Genomic DNA, 18,913 nt, shown 5'->3' on the forward strand with positions numbered 1-18,913 from the left:
CACAGGAAAAAAAAAAAATGCAAGAAGCCAAAATGGTTGTACAAGGAGGCCTTACAAATAGCTGAGGAAAGAAGAAAAGTGAAAGGAAAAGGAGAAACGGAAAGATACACCCATCTGAATGCAGAGTTCCAGAGAAGAGCAAGGAGAGTTAAGAAAGCCTTCTTAAGTGAACAATGCAAAGAAATTGAGGAAAACAACAGAATGAGAAAGACAAGTGATCTCTTCAAGAAAATTGGAGATACCAAGGGAACATTTCATGCAAAGATGGGTACAACAAAGGACAGAAATGGCAAGGACCTAACAGAAGCAGAAGCTATTAATAAGAGGTGGCAAGAATACACAGAAGAACTACACAAAAAAAGATCTTAACAACCTGGATAACCACGATGGTGTGGTCATTCACTGAGAGCCAGACATCCTGGAGTGTGAAGTCAAGTGGGCCTTAGGAAGCATCACTACGAACAAAGCTAGTGGAGGTGACAACATTTCAGATTAGCTATTTCAAATCCTAAAATGATGCTGTTCAAGTACTGCGCTCAATATGCCAGCAGATTTGGAAAACTCAGCAGAGGCCACAGGACCAGAAAAGGTCAGTTTTCATTCCAAGCCCAAAGAAATGCAATGCCAAAGAATGTTCAAACTACCATACAATTGTGCTCATTTCACATGCTAGCAAAGTAATGCTCAAAATCCTTCAAGCTAGGCTTCAACAGTGGGTGGACCAAGAAATTCCAAATGTACAAGCCAGATTTAGAACAGGCACAGGAAACAGAGATCAAACTGTCAGCGTCTGCTGGATCATAGATAAAGCAAAAGAATTTCAGATAAACATCTGGCTCATTGACTACTCTAAAGCCTTTGACTGTGTGGATCACAATAATCTTAAAGAGATGGGAATACCAGACCACCTTATCTGCCTTCTGAGAAACCTGTATTCAGGTCAAGAAGCAACAGTTAGAACCAGACATGGAACAATGGACTGGCTCAAAATTGGGAAAGGAGGACATGAAGGCTGTATATTGTCACCGTGCTTATTTAACATCTATGCAGAGTACATCATGAGAAATGCTGGGCTGGATGAATCACAAGCAGGAACCAAGAAGCTGGGAGAAATATCAATATCCTCAGATATGCAGATGACAGCACCCCTATGGCACAAAGCAAAGAGGAACTAACGAGCCTCTTGATGAAGGTGAAAGAGGAGAGTGGAAAAAGTTGGCTTAAAACTCAACATTCAAAAAACTATGACCATGACATCTGGTCCTATCACTTCATTGCAAATAGATGGGGCAAAATTAGAAACAGTGTCAGATTTCATATTCTTGGGCTCCAAAATCAATGTGGATGGTGACTGCAGCCATGAAATTAAAAGACGCTTGCTCCTTGGAAGAAAAGCTATGATCAACCTAGACAGCATATTAAAAAGCAGAGACATCACTTTGCTGACAAAGGTCTGTACAGTCAAAGCTATGGTTTTTCTAGTAGTCATGTGCAGATGTGAGAGTTGGACCATAAAGAAAAAGCAGAGTGCTGAAGAATTGATGCTTTTGAACTGTTGTGCTGGAGAATACTCTTGACAGTCCCTTGGACACCAAGGAAATCAAACCAGTTAATTCTAAAGGAAATCAATCCTGAATATTCATTGGAAGCACTGATGCTGAAGCTCCAATACTTTGGCTACCTGATGCTGGGAAAGATTGAGGGCAGGAGAAGAAGGGGACGACAGAGGATGAGATGATTGGGTGGCATCACCAACTCAGTGGGCGTGAGTCTGAGCAAACTCCAGGAGATAGTGAAGGACAGGGAAGCCTGGGTGCTGCAGTCCATGGAGTCATAAAGAATCAGACAGGACTTACTGATTGAACAACAATGAGATATACAGAATCTGAAAGAATTCATCACCAGCAGACCTGTACTACAAGAACTATTAAAGGAAATCCTTCAGGCAGACAGAAAATACCAGATGGAAATACTAATCTAAACAAACCAATAAAGAATGCCAGGAATGGTACACTGTATAAGTACGTAAGATCTTTTTATTATTTAACCGTCTTTAAAAGATAATTAACTATTTGAAGAAAAGTATTAACAGCATAGTGTGAGATGTATAGTCTGTCTAGAAGAAACATATATGCCGACAACAGTATAGAGACTGGAGGGGAAAAGTGAAGGCATACTACCGTAAAGTTCTTAAACTCTATCTGGTGGTTTAATAATATCACTTGAAAGCAGACTGTGATAACCTAAAAATGTACATCAGTAATCCTAAATCAACCACTAAGAAAACAAGAAGCAAGCTGTGAGGCTGAAATTTAACCTGATACAACAACAATGACACTAAATGAAAATGGTCTAAACGCCCCAATTAAAAGACAGGAAGGCCTTCCCTGGTGGTCCAGTGGTTAGGACTCTGCCTGCCAATGCAGAGGACATGGGTTAGATCCCTGGTGGGAAGATTCCCCATGCTGAGGGACCCCTAAGCCTATGCACCGCAACCCTGGAGCCCTTGCTCTGCAACGAGAGAAGCCCGGGCACCGCAGGAGAGCAGCCCCTCCCCGCAGCAACTAGAGAAGGCCCGAGCACAGCAACAAAGGCCTACTGCAGCCAGAAACAAGAGATAAGGAATGGCAGAGTGCGTTACAAATCCAGCCTCAACTGTGCTGCCTTACAGGAAACACATTCTAAATATACAGACACAAACAGGTTAAAAGCAGATGAACGGGAAAAGATATCTCATGATGACACTAATCGAAACTGGAAAGGCTATTTTTATCAAAATTGATTACAGAGCAAAGAATATTATGAAATTATTTTCTTTATCCCTGGTAATGATTAAAAAAAAGTCAGTCCATGAAGGGATGAAACAATTCTACACAGTTATGCATCTAAAAAGAGGCTGAAAAACACATGAACCAAAAAGTCACAGAACTTCAAGGGAAACAGACAAGTCCATAATTATTGTGGGAGATGCCAATCTCTCTCTCTCTCAATTGTAGATAAATCAAGTAGACTGAAAATCAGAAGACTACAGAAGACTTGAAATCAATCGACTTGGCCTACCTGACACTGATAGAACACTCTACCCGAAGGGCTCACCAAGACACTATCTGCAAGGTCATAAAAGTCTCCATAAATTTAACAGGAATCAGAAAAACGTATTCTCTGATCACAATGGAATTAAAATAGAAATCAATAATATAAAGATATGTGGAAACCCTCTCAATATTTAGAAACTAAATAACACTTCTAAATATTCCACAAGATAGGCTACTAAATACCTCATCTCAAGAAATCAAAGGGAAATCAGAAAGCATCTGGATTGAATGAAAATAAAAACAAAGAATCAAAATCTGGGGGATAGAGCTAAAACAGCACTTAAGGGGACGTTTACAGCACTAAACACCCTGCATCAGAAAACAAAGGAAGTTCTCAAATCAGTGACCTTAGCCATGACTTTAAGAAACTAGAAAATGAAAGTTAAATTAAAAACATAGAAACCAATGAAATAGAAAAGAAAAAAAAATAAAGAAAAAAAATCAATGAAACTGAAAGCCCTTTATTTATTGGAAAGATCAGTAAAATTGATAAACCAATAGCCAAACTTATCAAGGAAAAGGAAAAAGAAAAAGATATAAATTACCAGTTTCAGGAAAGACAGAACACCACTACAGATTCCACAGACTTAAAGGAGTAAAAGAACATTATGATTAACCTCAAGTCAATAAATTCAACAATTTAGATGAAATGGACACATTTCCTGAAAGACAAAACTACCAAAGCACACTCAAGAAGTAGATAATCTGAATTTCCTTTTATCAAATCATTAAACACCTTCCCGCATCAAAAACTTCAGGCCTCTACATGGGAAAAGAATTCAAAAAAATAGTGAATATATGTGTAACTGATATACTTTGTCGTACACCTGAAACTAACACCACACTGCAAATAAACTATACTCCAATAAAATTTTTTAACCCCCCCTCCCCAAAGAACAACAAAGTGAAATGGAAAAATAAAACACTAAAAACCAACCAAACAGCAGAAAAACTTTATGCCTGGAGGGCTTCACTGGTGAGTTCTACATAAACACTTTTTAAAAAAAATCGAAACACTCCCCAATTCATTCTATTAGGTCAGTATTACCCATATTAAAATCAGACAGACATATGAGTAAAGAAAAATACAGCTCAATATCCCCAAGGGAAATTGATGTAAAAATTTTAAACAAAATGTAAGTAAACTGAATCCAATAATATATAAAAAGGGTAATACATCAGAAGCAAGTGAGGTTTATTCTGGGATACATGGTTCGTTTGACATTTGAAAAATCAGTGTAATTACCATTTACCAAAGTAAAAAGCAAAAACCACACAATCATCTCAACAGATGCAGAAGCAGCATCTGACAAGATGCAACATCTCCTTCTTGGCTAAATTCCAAAATATATTTCGTAAAGACACTGTTCTTTTCTGCTATCTGGCTTCTATTTCACCATTCTATAACATCTGCCTTTATTATATTCACCAGGGTCTATTTCTGAGACACAACATAGTTTGCTTGGAAACAACATGGACTCTGGAGCTAGACTGCTTGGGTTCAAATTCCAGCTCCGCTCCTTACTAGGTATGTGACCTTGAACAGCTTTAACTTCTTCATGCCTCATTTTTCCTATCTACAAAATGGGGATAATAATAGACTTCCCTCAAGGGCTTTTTGAGGATCAAATAGGTTAATATAAAGTAAAGCACTTAAGACAGTGCCTGGGAAACAGTAAGAACTATGAAAATGTTAATGATTATTATTACCTATGGAAAATGCTGCTGCTGCTAAGTCGCTTCAGTCGTGTCTGACTGTGCAACCCCATAGTTGGCACACCACCAGGCTCCTCTGTCCCTGGGATTCTCCAGGCAAGAATACTGGAGTGGGTTGCCATTTCCTTCTCCACTGCATGCATGCATGCTAAGTCGCTTCAGTCGTGTCTGACTCTGTGTAACCCGATGGACAGCAGCCCACCAGGCTCCTCTGTCCACGGAATTCTCTAGGCAAGAATACTGGAGTGGGTTGCCATTTCCTTCTCCTTAATCTGTGGTTATTTTTAGATGATCACTTGGTCATGTTGAGAGGCATTTCAGCAAGTTAAATTGAATCTGAGACAGCAGTATAGGGTGGTGAGGTCAAGGCAGAGCCTGGTGTTTGAATCCTGGCTTTATTATTTTATTACCCACCATCAGCTGGGTGACCCTGGGCACATTACTTAACCTCTCTGGACCTCCTTTCTTTAAAAGGATGGTAATACCTAAACTCATCAGATTATTGTGAAGATCATAACAATCTGATGAAGGAGTAACAGATACCCTTTTCTTTCCCTCAATCTTTTACTAAGGTCAGACTCTTTTTTTTTTTTTTTCCCTTCCCCTTTTTCTTACCAGATTGGACTGGTCTCAGGCCCAGCTTCCCCAGTGACCAATAGCAAATACTGGTCTCAGAGGAGGAAATACTGAAAGAAACATCTAACCTAGAACTTCCAGGAACAGAATTACTTCTCAGGGTCAAGAGGGTGTTCTTTTTGGGACCCAAATGCCCAGGATTCTGATGCAAAGGGCCTGGGTTCTCTCCATTGAGCTTATGATTGATCTTCTCTTCCATCCATTAGCTAGCAATATTTCTAAAGACCAGCTCTGGAACTTCTAATATTCTTTGTTTGGGAGTTTATTACTATGTATAAAGATAATGACTCTTAAAATTTCCCACTGTAATCTTTTATTAAAATTTTAATCCTTATAAAAATGTGAATGTCCACACTTTAATATGCTCTCTATATCTAAGCACATCCATCCCTTGGTGTACACTGTGGGTCCATATGAATTTTGTCCCCTCAAACTGTTGATCATTTATCTGTGTTTCTGGGTCCGTCTCTGCACTTTTGATTCTGTACCCCTAAGAACTGTTGATGGTTCCCTCTCTCCATCGTCAGTAGTCACATCTATTCTGCACTTCTCAAGTTCATTTACTTCAGAACCATCTCCGTTAAACTTACCTTCTTTGTCCCTACATATGGTCTGTCACCAAGTGATTCCACTAGGCTTTAGACAGACATGTTTCTCCTCTTCTGGCTACTTGAGCCAAAGCCAGCAAGGAGGTTAGTGCTGTGGTCTTGCTGTAAAATGATTGCTTTTACAAGACAACAGCAATAACCTCCTTGTTGGCTTTCCCTCTCGGACCTATTCCACTTCCAGCAAAAGAACTTCTTACTCAGAAGCTATTTTGAAAATAGCAGTAATTTTAATTCTACTTAAACCAAATGGTTTACGACTTGAAGACACGACCCTAACAACCCCCATCCAGTGGCCCTTGTTTTTAACACTCTGGATCCAGCCTCAAGAATCAGCCAACTAAGTCTTCTCTCATCACTGCACAATCCCCAGCCTCAGGCACTGACTCCAGAGTCCACACGCTCTTAATGACTACATGGTAAGGTACTCGAGGACATGGACTCTGGGGTCTGAGGTTACAACTGTTCTATTTGTTTAATACAATTGTTCTAGCTGTAAACCTCTCTATGCCTCAAGCTTCACATAGAAAGCATGACAATAACTACCAACAACAGTACCTATGACCTTACAGGTTATGAAAGGAATTAAATGAGGTAATCTACATCACACACTGGAGACATCAGACATGCAGTAAACACTCAGGAATCATTAGCTACCGCTCCTCTCCTTTGATGACTCTATCCCTAACAAGAATCCCAGGCAAGTTCAATCAAGGAATGGGCAGGTACTCAGTATTGCCCCTAAAATTACTGAAATACTAGTGAAGGACATAGGTTTTAACCTGGGAATCTGACTTACCTTTAAATCTGAGTTGGCTGCAAACTTCTGTCCAATTAAAGCTGCATTTCCTCCTACATAGTGCTGTAAGACAGTTCAAGGTTATTAGGCAGTTTTTTAACATAACTATGCTACTCAAGCTTAATAATGTTTTAATTATACTCCATTTTCCCCCCAAAAAAATTTGAGATGACTTTACAACAAGTACACACAGATGGGGTTAATAAAAACATTAACTCCACAGATAAGGAGACAATGAGTTATAAGGAAAGGTGAAAAAAAAAAGCAAATTGCTACCTTTGGAAAACAGTATAATTGCCTTAACTGTAGATCAACCTTGGCTTTGAGCTTCCAGGCAGCCAGAACAGATAAATGAAACAAAAGGAAATACAAGTATGGACAGACTTTATCTTCTGCACTGTGATCCTTCTAAAATGAGTGTACAACTATGTCAGTCTCCTCCTGAAAATCATTCGATACTACAATGATCTAAAACTCTCAATTTTTTTTCCTGATATATATTTGATATACAAGTTACAATGGTACAATGTAGTGATTCACACCTTTTCAAAGTTATATCCCATTTATAGTTATTATAAAATATTTTCTATATTCCCCATATTGTACAATATATCCCTGTAGCTTATTTTATGCCTAACAGTTTGTACCTCTTAATCCCCTATCCCTGTATTGCCCCTTCCCCCTTTTCCTCTCCTCACTGATAATCACTAGTTTGTTCTCTTTATCTGTGAATCTGTTTCTTTTTTGTTATATTCACTAATTTGTTGTATTTTTTAGATTCCACATATCTAAGTGATATCATATAGTATTTGTCTTTCTCAGACTTTATTTCACTAAGCACAATCCCCTCCAAGTCCATTCATGTTGCTACAATGGCAAAATTTCATTCTTTTTTAGGGCTGAGTAATATTCTATTACATGCATGCACGTGCGCACACACATCTTTATCTGTTGATGGACACTTAAGGCTGCTTCCTTATCCTGGCAACTATAAATAATGCTGCTGTGAACACTGGGATACATGTACCTTCTTGAATCAGTTTTAAAATCCAACTCTTAAGCGAAGTACACGGGTCTTTATCTGTCCCCTGCTTTCCTTTCTGCTTCTACCTGTCTATAGCTCTCCAAGCCTTCCTCTCTGTGTCTATGCCTTTAAGCACATGCTGCTGCTTTGACTAGGATGCCTCCCCTTTCTCATTCACTGGTCAGGGATCACTTTTCAAATATCAGCTGTAACGTCACCTCTTCTGTACTGCTTTCTGTTGCCCCTTTCCTATGGTCACCTCCATCTCCACAATCCTCCTTCTAGAGAGGATTACAGATCCTTTGCTTCTTGCCACCTCTAGACTCAGAACAGACCTCCACTACAGCCCTTGTCCTCTTGAGCTAGTGTCATCTGGGGACATGTCTAACTCCTTCAGGGCAAGGACTGTCTTCTTACAGTAAGTGCTCAGTAACTACTGCTAGATTTTGAGAAAGGAAGAAACACACATTGATGCATCAGGAAAGGTAATGGGTTCTAAAAGATGACACACCACATCTCTCAGCTGAGGACTAAAGGAGAAGAGCAGAGAATTCTAGTATTCCTTTGTTCTAAGGATGGATTCACATGCTCTGGAAACCTGACAAACAGGAAATAAAGCTCTGATGCTCTATTATGTAAGCTGAGACACTGCATCAACAGCCCTGTCTGGGAGGACTGAATGCTATCAGCTTACCTCTCTAGTCCCTAGCCCCATGAAGAGGCACAGACTAAACAACTCAATTCTAGATACTCAACAGCACTTTTAGTCCGACCAAGTTTTGTGCTGACAGATCACTGGATTCAGATGGGACAGTGATGGCTTTCTATAGATAAATTTGAAACACTGTGATATCCAGGCTGAAATCTGGCCTTTTATCATGTTAACCTCAGTTTTTTATTTAACTCTGATGGCTAGAAGAATTTGCTAAAAATCCCAGGGAAACATTAAGATTCCATGTAATGGATTTTACAGTTTTCATATAATAGTTATTATTAACTGCTGTTTATCAGTCCATCTGCCTTATAGTTTAAGGGAGTTTGACAAAGTACCAAATGAGGTGTCACACTAGTGGAAGATAAATAACACATTTTAGGTTTCACAATATTAAGAAATAATTTCGATGATGTAAAAGATAGATAAAATTTCTGTAGAAAAAATGTTTGCATTATGAAACAAAAGGCCAAAGAGACTAGAACATAAAGCAAATTGGTGTTTTAGATACTACAATCTTAAAGACTTTTAAGCAGTAGATTTGCCATCTTGTTAGAACTTTCAAGACTATTTCATAAAAGATAGAATCTTGGGAGTTCCCTGGTGGTCCAGTGATTAGGATTCCACTGGGGAACTGAGATCCCACAAGCCATGCAGCATGTACAGAAAACAAAACAAAAAAAAAATCAGAATCTCACTACCAAATTCAGCTATCAAAATGACTAACTGAGGTTTTAACAGCTTGCTGTCTCCTTGAGAAACTCAGCTGGGAAATACCTGTGCTCACTGCTAATGTTCAAATGGGTGGCTCCCAAAGAATAAAAAAAACTTGAAGAGCTCCCCAAGTGAGAAGTACACCCAGACTGGGGTGATGGGTAAAAGAAGATTTTAGGTAAAAATTGGGGATGAGATGCTCATGAGATGCAGTGGGCATAAGAGAGATGCTTAAACAATAAAATCCTGCCCTTAAGGTGTGAGGGCAGGGGAATTGGCAGGTGTGTGAGCCTTGAGGAAGTGTCTGGACCATGTAGGCTCCAGAGCCTTGTTTGTGATCACCCGGTGGGCCTGAAGACTCCTAAGTTCTCTCTCTGACAGTCTTTACCCTGTAGACAAATGGTTCTCAGAACAAGGTGTTCAGAATAGCATCAACATAACCAGGAAACTTGCTGTAAGGGTAAATTCTTGGGACCACCCCACAAGTACTAATCAGAACTCTGGAAGGGGGGCCCAGGAATCTGTGTTTCAATACCTTCCACATGACTCTGATGCACATTCAGGTCAGAGAGCCACCAAACTAGACCAGAGTTTCTCAATCAGGGTGATTTTGCATCCCTTCTCTCCCTGACCCTGGAAACATCTGACATGCTGGGAGACAGTTTTGACTGTCACAATATGGGAAAAGGAGGAGTGACACTGTCACTATTTCTCTGTGGGTTTGGCCTTTTTTGGTTTAGGAAGAACTGAGCCATATTAATATAACTGCAAGGTATCAGCCAAGCAGTACCCAAACAACTCTGGAGTAGACATTTTCCTACTTTAAACCTGAGTAACATGAAAAAAGAGCAATTTCATGGATAACTCAGGGCTAAAATTTTAGTAAGTATGCCTTATTAATGTTGGCTGAAGTGAAATAACTAGCAACAGCAGAGTTAAAGGAAGGTCAGGTACACACTTTTCCAAAAAGAGAAAAACACTACAGAATTGTATTGCCAACAATCACCCTCTATGGGTAAACTGGAGAAGAGTTGCTTGGTTGCTTCTAGAGACCATACAAACAAAGTATCTTTTCCCACCCTATCTAAATTTACCGCTTGTAGACAGACCTGGGCTTCTGGGAACTCTGATGCAACCTGGGCGATGTCATGGAAAGTTTCCTTATCACTGAAGAAGCGTTCAGCAGCTGCTCCTTTCCCCATGAAGTGAACGAAGGCTTCTTCTAGATCATTCCTCGAATGCAGCTCGCTGTGATCTTTCCCATTCCCAGGACTCAAGCCAAGCGCCTGCAAGAGCTTCACCCCTGACAGCACTACGTCAACACATGCATTGACACTGGAAGGAAGGAAGGAAGGAAGGAAGAGATGGTGTGAAACAAACAGAAGCACTGGGGCAACAGCTTTGCATTTAACAACAGGGAAATGTTTCAGAGGCCTGTGTTCCAACAGGGAAACAGAGGTAGTGGATCTGAAACCTGACCTGGAAAGCAAATAGCATATGGTGGAAGGAGGATTACTTTATCTGGATATGTATGTCTTCTCCTGGCAATAGCTTGGTAAACTTTTACACTCATTACAAAGAGAGAAGACAGGTGCTCAGCATTTCAGAACAAAGTATCATAACACAAATATACCATTTCTGAGAAAATGATGGCAGAGCCAAACTGTCTGGATTCACCCTGGCTGTGTGACCTGGGCAAGTCACTTTAATTTCTTTGTCTTCAGTTTCCTCCTCTCTAAAATCGTGTAATATGAGTATTTAACTCATAGGGCTGTTGTGAAGATTAAATAAGATAATACATGTTTAGGAACACTGCTTGCTAGTAAGCAAAGTAAGTTTTGGTCAAAAGCCACCTTCCCTCAAAAGACAGCTGAGGATGGTGGTAAAATACACTGACTACTTCCAGGTGAAACTGAGAGCTGAGTGATGGCTTAAAGACTTAGGCGCACCTGCAGCCTTGTAACAACTCAACACTTGGCAGATGTTCATCATGAACTTTGAAGACTAGTAAGCAGTCAGTGTGGTGTTACCCGGTTAATGCTTACAGATTTATAAAATACACATAAGGTTGTCTGGCCCCACCTCTCCCATGCACGCATGCCGAAGTTGTGGCTTACATTTTCAGTGTTTTGTGTGTGTGTTTTCCAAAAGCCATTTCTTAAAAAAGAAGTTCCAAATACTTTGGGCAGGTAGGTGAGGTCCCCGGGCACCTTTATTCCTGCCTCTGCCATCCCTGCCAGTGGGGTTGGATGACCAAATGTAACAGCTTTGGGTGACAAGGGTGGCTGCTCTTCCACGTTAGTTCCAAATAGTTATGAAGCCAGAAGTTGTGTGCTTCCCTGGTAGCTCAGATGGTAAAGAGTCTGGGTTGGGAAGATCCCCTGGAGAAGGAAATGGCACCCCACTCCAGTATTCTTGTCTGGAAAATCCCATGGACAGAGGAGCCTGACAGGCTACAGTCCATGGAGTTACAAAGAGTCAGACACAACTGAGTGACTTCATTTTCACTTTTCATGAAATTAGAAGGTAAATTCATCAATCAAGAAGGCCCAATGGATTGGATTCTGGTGTATAATATATAACTACAATGTCTCCCTTGTAGTTTCCTTTAAAAATCTCTTGATCACCAAATCGTTAATGGTAGCCAGCTCTAAAGATGAGGAGAGAGACTGCAGTAAGGGAGAGTGAGTGCTAAAATGAGGGTTCATCAGGCGCCCAACGAGTCTGAGGACCAGGGCCCGACTCTGAAGCAGAGGAGGCAGCATACGTTTTAGAAAAATGTGGTGTGGGCTTGCCATTGACCATCTCCTTGAAACCACTCCTTTATTTCTCTGGTCCTTTCCCATCAGGCCCTTACATGGCAGTACCCACCCATCCCCCACCCCTGCCATTTACCTTCCCTTCTTGTTCTCTTCCTGGGTGATGCTGTCTAGCCTCTGGCCTCAACCTAGGTGCTGGAGTCTCCAAACTGCGACCATGCTCCTCAACTACAGCCTCTAGCTGTCAGCAGCTGCCGGCTCAGCTTCCTCTATAATCCTACAGGAATATTCATTTCTCCCCTCTGAAACCAAACTGGTTACCTTTCGCCACAAACTTGTTCCTTTCTTAATCTCTCTTCATGGCAACAATGTGGCACCTAGAGTCACAAATAGGTTTAAGCTGCACCTCTGGCATTTGACAGCTATGAGATCATGGGCAGATCAGTATATATGATAAGCTGTGTCTGACTCTTAGGCGACCCCTGGACTGTAGCCCATCAGGCTCCTCTGTCCACAGGATTTCCCAGGCAAGTATACTGGAGTGGGCTGCCATTTCCTTCCCCAGGGACTGAACCCACATCTCCTGCATTGCAGGCAGGTTCTTTACCAGTAAGCCACCAGGAAAGCTTGACAATATCTGTATCTGTCTACATGAAGTTATAACATCCCCAATACTAAGAACTTGTCATTTGCAACTGCCTCTATTTACTCTACTTCATCTAGCCTCTTGTCAAATCTCACCTGTTTAGCACCAGTGCCAAACAAGAAAAAGCTCTATGGCTTCATAGCTAGTGTCAGGGTCTCAAGACTTTACTCTTTATTAGTCTGTTACCCACAAAAATAATGTGAAGCAGTCAAATAGGTCAGAACCACTGCTCAAATTTTCCATTCCTCCAGTTAAGTCTGTGAAAAGAACTTAGCATCACTGTGTGTGTGCACGCCCATTCATGCTCAGTCGTGTCCAGCTCTTTGCGACTCCATGGACCGTACCTGCTTATTAACTTTCATGGTTTTCCCATCACCCACACTGACACACAAGGCTCCTTTCAGATTCATCTAAACATCTATCATAAAGTCCTTGCCCTAAACACAGGACCAACCTGCTGTTGCCAAACAAGCCAAATACCTTTTCACATTTGGTTCTCTCTTCCCAGGTGGGCTGATTCCCCAGCGTTCTTGTGGATAAATTCTTTTTTTCTCCAGGGCCTGACCCATGCACGTCACCGTAGCAGAATATATTTTCCGAGGTGGCCACAAGATGCCCCGTCCCACGTGTTCATTTTACAATGAGACGCTGACGCCCTTCCCTCCCAGCTGTGTTCTCTGTCCCCTCTCCTCAAAACCATTTGGACCTGAGCCTATGGGAGAGGTGACACTGTGTGCTTTTAAGGTTAGGTCATAAAAGGCATTAATGCTACTGCCTGGTCCTCTTGGGGAATTCCTTCCCCTAATCCAGTCATCCTGCGGTGAGAAAGCTGAACAATTACAAAGAGAAACCACCTGCATGTGTTCAGGTAAAACCACGACTGAGGTCACAGCTGACGACAACAATCAACACCTTGAGATGATCCCAGGCCCAGCCATCACCTGCCTGAAACTGCACGAAACCCCAAATGAGAATCGCCTAGCCGAGCCCAACTGAACTTCAGAATCATGGAATAAAATGACCATTGGTTTAAGCTAAGTTGTGGGGTAATGTGTGATGTAACAATAGTAAATGGATTGTCAGCTTCTAGATGGAGATTCTCTTGAAACCTCTTCCTGGGAAGAATTACTAGTTATTCTCTGGGACACAAGAAAGTACTTTTTAAAATTGTTATGGACAGCATTGTGCCCCTCTCTCCCACCTCACCCCCCCATTCATATTGAAGCCCTGACCACAAATGTGACCATATGTGGAGACAGGGACTATTTAAGGAAGTAATTGAGGTTAAATGAGGCCATTATGCAGGATTCCCAGGTGGTGCAGTGGTTAAAAAAAAAAACAACTGCCTGCGAGCGCTGGAGACAAAGGAGCTGAGGGTTCGATCCCTGGGTTGGGAAGATGCCTTGGAGCAGGAAATGGCGTCAGTCTTCTTGCCTGGACAGAGGAGACTGGTGAGCTACAGCCCATGGGGTCACAAAGAGTCAGACGTGACTGAGTACACATATATGCAGCCATTATCCAATAGGACTACTGTCAGTTTAAGAGGAGGAAGAGACACCAGAAGTGCTCATGAATGGAGTAACGGCCGCATGAGTACACAGCGTGAAGTCTGAGAGAGAGGACTTCTTGGATTATGAGCCTGGAGAACTGCGAGAAAATAAATTTTTGCTGTTTAAGCCCCTAGTCTGTGGTCCTCTGTTATGGCAGCCTGAGTGAACTAATACAATAATGAATATATTTGTTTCCAAAAAATGAGGCTGGGACCTTGCTTCATTTATCCCTGGATTCTTAGCACTTAGCATGGACTTGCCACACACCATGTAGTTAATGAATATTTATTCAAAGTGTGTGCTCAGGAATGTCTGACTCTTTGCAACCCCATGGACTATAGCCCACCAGGTTCCTCTGTCCATGGGATTTGCCAAGCAAGAATAGCTCCAGGGGATCTACCCAACCCAGGGATCGAACCCATGTCTCTTGCATCTCCTACATTGATAGGCAGATTGTTTACCAGTGCACCACCTGGAAAACCCATGAATTGACTGAAGACTCACAAAACCAGGGAGGACAATTAAGCTGATAAGGATACAGGTGAAAGTGCCTGAACTTGAAAGAAGAGTTAAAAGATACACCTGAAGAAACAATAAAAATATTAACATATATATACACACATATATATATACACACATATATATACTACCTAACCGGAGAAGGCAATGGCAACCCATTCCAATACTCTTGGCCTGAAATATCCCATGGACGGAGGAGCCTGGTAGGCTGCAACATGGGGTCGCTAAGAGTCGGGCACAACTGAGCAACTTCACTTGCACGTTTCACTTTCATGCATTGGAGAAGGAAATGGCAACCTACTCCAGTATTCTTGCCTGGAGAATCTCAAGGACAGAGGAGCCTAGTGGGGTGCTGTCTATGGGACTGCACAGAGTTGGATACGACTGAAGTGACTTGGCAGCAGCAGCAGCAGCATACTACCTAACATTAGTTGTCTGCTCTTTAAAGCAGACACTATGCTAAATAACAAAGATAATTTAATCTTCATGATAACTCTTCTTGGCTCAGAGCTTAAAGCATCTGCCTGGAATGCGGGAGACCCGGGTTCAATCCCTGGGTCGGGAAGATCCCCTGGAGAAAGAAATGGCACCCCACTCCAGTACTCTTGCCTGGAGAATCCCAGAGAGGAAGGAGCCTGGTAGGCTACAGTCCATGGGATCGCAGAGTCGGACACGACTGAGCAACTTCACTTTCACTTTCAATTTGTGGTCCCAATACTCACAGAACTAGTAGCGTACTTGGTAGAAGATCTGCTTCTGGGGCAAGATATTCACGTCGAACTTAGACAAGAACTAAAATTTGTAGAGGGAATAATTTACTTACACGCGAGAGGAGAATATAAAGAAAGGAGGCACTGTGATTCGGGAGAATCCTAAAATTGCAATGTCATTGAAATCTGGGGAAGAAAAGAGTTTCAAGAAGGCATGCTTAATGTGTGGAAGGCTGCAGAGAGCTGACAGTGAAGACTAAAAGTGGAAGCTGATTATGAAAACCCACAAGGCTTAGATAAGCTTTGAGCGAGAAGTTTCAGTAGAATGGTGGTCTCCAGACTATGGCATTAAGGAAGCGAAAACAAGGCGTAAAGAAAGAAATTCAGCAACTAAAGACAGCGACTACACCTTCAAGTAGTTCAGAAGCAAGAGGGTGCCACTAAAATGGAAAGACCAAGCATTTCTGACTGCAAAGGAGTAGCCGCCAGAAGAGCAGAGACTGGAATGAAAGCGACTTGAACTTTACGGAGTCAGGCTGAGCGGGATTCCCAAGAGGCTATTAGGCTGGTTCTACGGGCGATGGCACCCCACTCTAGTACTCTTGCCTGGAAAATCCCATGGGCGGAGGAGCCTGGTAGGCTGCAGTCCATGGGGTCGCGAAGAGTTGGACATGACTGAGCCACTTCACTTTCACTTTTCACTTTCGTGCATTGGAGAAGGAAATGGCAACTCCATTGTTTTTGCCTGGAGAATCCCAGGGACGGGGGAGCCTGGTGGGCTGCCGTCTATGGGGTCGCACAGAGTCGGACACGACTGAAGCGACTTAGCAGCAGCAGCAGCAGGGGCTGGTCCTACCGAGACGAGAAGGGTGCAGGGGCCAGCCGAGAGGAAAAAGCAGTCTGGTTGAGTCCCGGCAGCAGTGACAAATGGGGCTCGTCCCAGACGTGCGATGCTTCTCGCCAGGCAGGTAGCGTGGAAACCAGCACCAAGGGCCCTCCGGGGGACCTCTAGGAACCTGTTTCCACGCCGTCTGACCTCCGGCAAGGCGGCCCTCAGAGGCCCAGAGAGACCGCACCTCCTGCAGACACCCAGAGAGGCAAGCCCTGCAGACACTCACCCCACGGCCACGCGGCGCCAACGCCGGGCCGGCCGCACGATGAGCGCGTCCCAGGCGGCTGCCAACCGGCCCTCAGGGGAGCCGACTCCTGGGGGCGCGGGCGCGGGCCCCAGCTGCAGCGAACTCCACAGCGAGCGCAGGGCCGACCCCGGCAGCTGCGGCTCCAGCAGGAAGACGCAGCCCACCGCGAGCGCCAGGAAGCCAGCGTACGCGGAGCCGCGCCACAGCGCCATGGAGACAGAGGCGTGGAAGCGACGGAGAACACCTCCTTGCCCGGCCCGCGCCTCTTCCGGGCTCAGCACGCGCCGACGTAGACTCGCGCGCCACGTCACGCCGGCGCGTCGTGGTCCTTCGGATGGGCGGGGCGCCGCGGGGAGGTAGACTTAACAGAGGGGCGGAGACTCCTCTTCCTTGGTCCGAATTTTAGCTCTTGGGGGCGCGCGCGGTTTTGAGGCTCTGAGGGAGGTTGGACAAAGGCCATAATGCTTGTCCAGGCGCTGTACCTTTTCCCAGAACTCCATCCGTACCCAAAAATAGGGAGGCAAGGATCCGTTTGTTTTCCTAGTAGGATGAACCAGACCGATTTTGAAGAAGCGGGTAAACCTCATGTCAGTCTTTGAGCCGGTCGGTGTTCCCATTTGAGCTGAACCCGCAGTTCCTCAGAGGGGCACAAATCACACTCCCCCTGTTTTAATCTGTCCCTCTGCCAGTCTGTCCATCCTCCATTGTTAACTAAGCTCGCCCTCTTTCAGACCCGGGGCTTGGCCCTCCCCGAAGGAATACGATGGCAGCGGCGCTGCTTGTGAGCCCTTGGGGACACGAGTGGCAGGGGATTCTGTCCCTTTGGAGGGTGACCGAGACCTGCAGCTGCTTGGGGGCGTTTGCCGAGACTGAGGGGAGTCCGCAGGGATTGTCCTCGCTGGATGATCAGCTTCGAACCTTAAAATAACCCTTTGGGGGCGCTGTTCCCTTTAACAACCTCAGAACATGCACACATGCACACAATCTTGTGCACAACACAAGGGGTTTTGGACCTGCGTTAAGAAACCCTGGTTTCTTCTTCTCCTTTAGTAACATGACTTAAACCCAGCAGACCCTGTCTTCACTATGACTCTTCTGTGTGTGAGCCTCGGTTGAGAGTCAGTGAAGCTAGGCTTATTGCCAGCTCATTCTCAGCAGTCGTCTTGCCAGGCCTGGTCTTGTTCCTGGATGGTTTCCATTTTTCCAGTTCTGCTGGCTCCTGACCTTGGCTCTGCGTCCGATTTTCCGCTCTGCTCCTGACCTTTGGACTTGGCAGTGGTTCTTTATTTCTCTAGCTTTGATCTTGGGCATTTGGCTTCATTTCCCCCAGCATATCCTTATCCTGGTCATCTACTCTCCCTGTCTCACCCCGCCCAGCCCACCTGACCATAACATCCCTTTCAAAGGAGATGTTCACACAGGAAGAGATCTGGGCTATTACAGAAAAGAAAGGAGCCAGTGAGATCTGTGTGAAGCTGTCTTCACTAGAGTTACCTGGCCCTTCTCTCACCTCAGGGAGACATGTCAGTTAGTTCCCAGAGAAACTGCTCCCCCACATGACCCCCAGTGAGCAGGTTTTCCTACCACCCTATAAGTGACTGAACCAGCACGTAATTCAAAAGCAGTGAATTCACTGGCCAGAGCTCTCCACTGAGAATTTGAGCCAAGAGTCAAGAATCTGTAGCTAGTCGGTTTGGGTTGTGGACCTCCAAGGTCATGTAATGTTGAAGGTGAGATAGGGCCAGTTAAACATATTCCCAAGGTGGAGTTTTAGGAGGGGAGCTGAGGAAGCTGAACTGTGGGAAGACCATGGAGCAAACAAGCTTAGAGGAAGAGGAAAAGTGATGTAAAGAGAAAGCCACCTGGGGGGCCTTCCCTTCTGGCTCCCAGGAGACTTGCTAAGCTGCCAGCACTTTGTACTAAATTCTTTTGCTTTTTCCTAATGGCACCCCACTCCAGTACTCTTGCCTGGAAAATCCCATGGACGGAGGAGTGTGGTGGGCTGCAGTCCATGGGGTCGCTAAGAGTCGGACACAACTGAGCGACTTCACTTTCACTTTTCACTTTCATGCATTGGAGAAGGAAATGGCAACCCACTCCAGTATTCTTGCCTGGAGAATCCCAGGGACGGGGGAGCCTGGTGGGCTGTCGTCTATGGGGTCGCAGAGAGTCGGACACGACTGAAGCGACTTAGCAGCAGCAGCAGCAGGCTTGCCAGAACTTCCCCCCTCTAGTTTTATTGAGATATAATTGGCATATAACATTGTACAAGTTTAAGGTGTATTACAT

At 43.8% G+C, this 18,913-nt stretch overlaps 1 protein-coding gene across 9 annotated transcripts in view; it reads right to left on the reverse strand.

Moving 5' to 3' along the window:
- The window catches only part of ADPGK (ADP dependent glucokinase), a 31,946-nt gene extending 13,289 nt beyond the window's left edge, over positions 1–18,657 (reverse strand). For 2 of the 9 annotated variants that reach the window (XM_055536920.1, XM_055536919.1), the window contains exons 1-3: positions 16,604–18,655; positions 10,411–10,636; positions 6,852–6,914 (exon numbers count right to left, since the gene is read on the reverse strand). In XM_055536920.1, coding sequence (XP_055392895.1) covers positions 6,852–6,914; positions 10,411–10,636; positions 16,604–16,836 — 522 coding nt within the window. In that variant the 5' untranslated portion in view covers positions 16,837–18,655. Of the gene's footprint in view, positions 1–6,851; positions 6,915–10,410; positions 10,637–10,934; positions 11,105–13,186; positions 13,879–16,603 lie in introns of those variants that run through there. The other 7 variants (XM_055536922.1, XM_055536923.1, XM_055536916.1 and 4 more) reach the window with 7 other exon arrangements.
- Between the last annotated feature and the right edge of the window lie 256 nt (positions 18,658–18,913).

Source organism: Bubalus kerabau, chromosome 10 (genome assembly GCF_029407905.1).
Source record: "Bubalus kerabau isolate K-KA32 ecotype Philippines breed swamp buffalo chromosome 10, PCC_UOA_SB_1v2, whole genome shotgun sequence".
Lineage (NCBI taxonomy): Eukaryota > Metazoa > Chordata > Mammalia > Artiodactyla > Bovidae > Bubalus > Bubalus kerabau.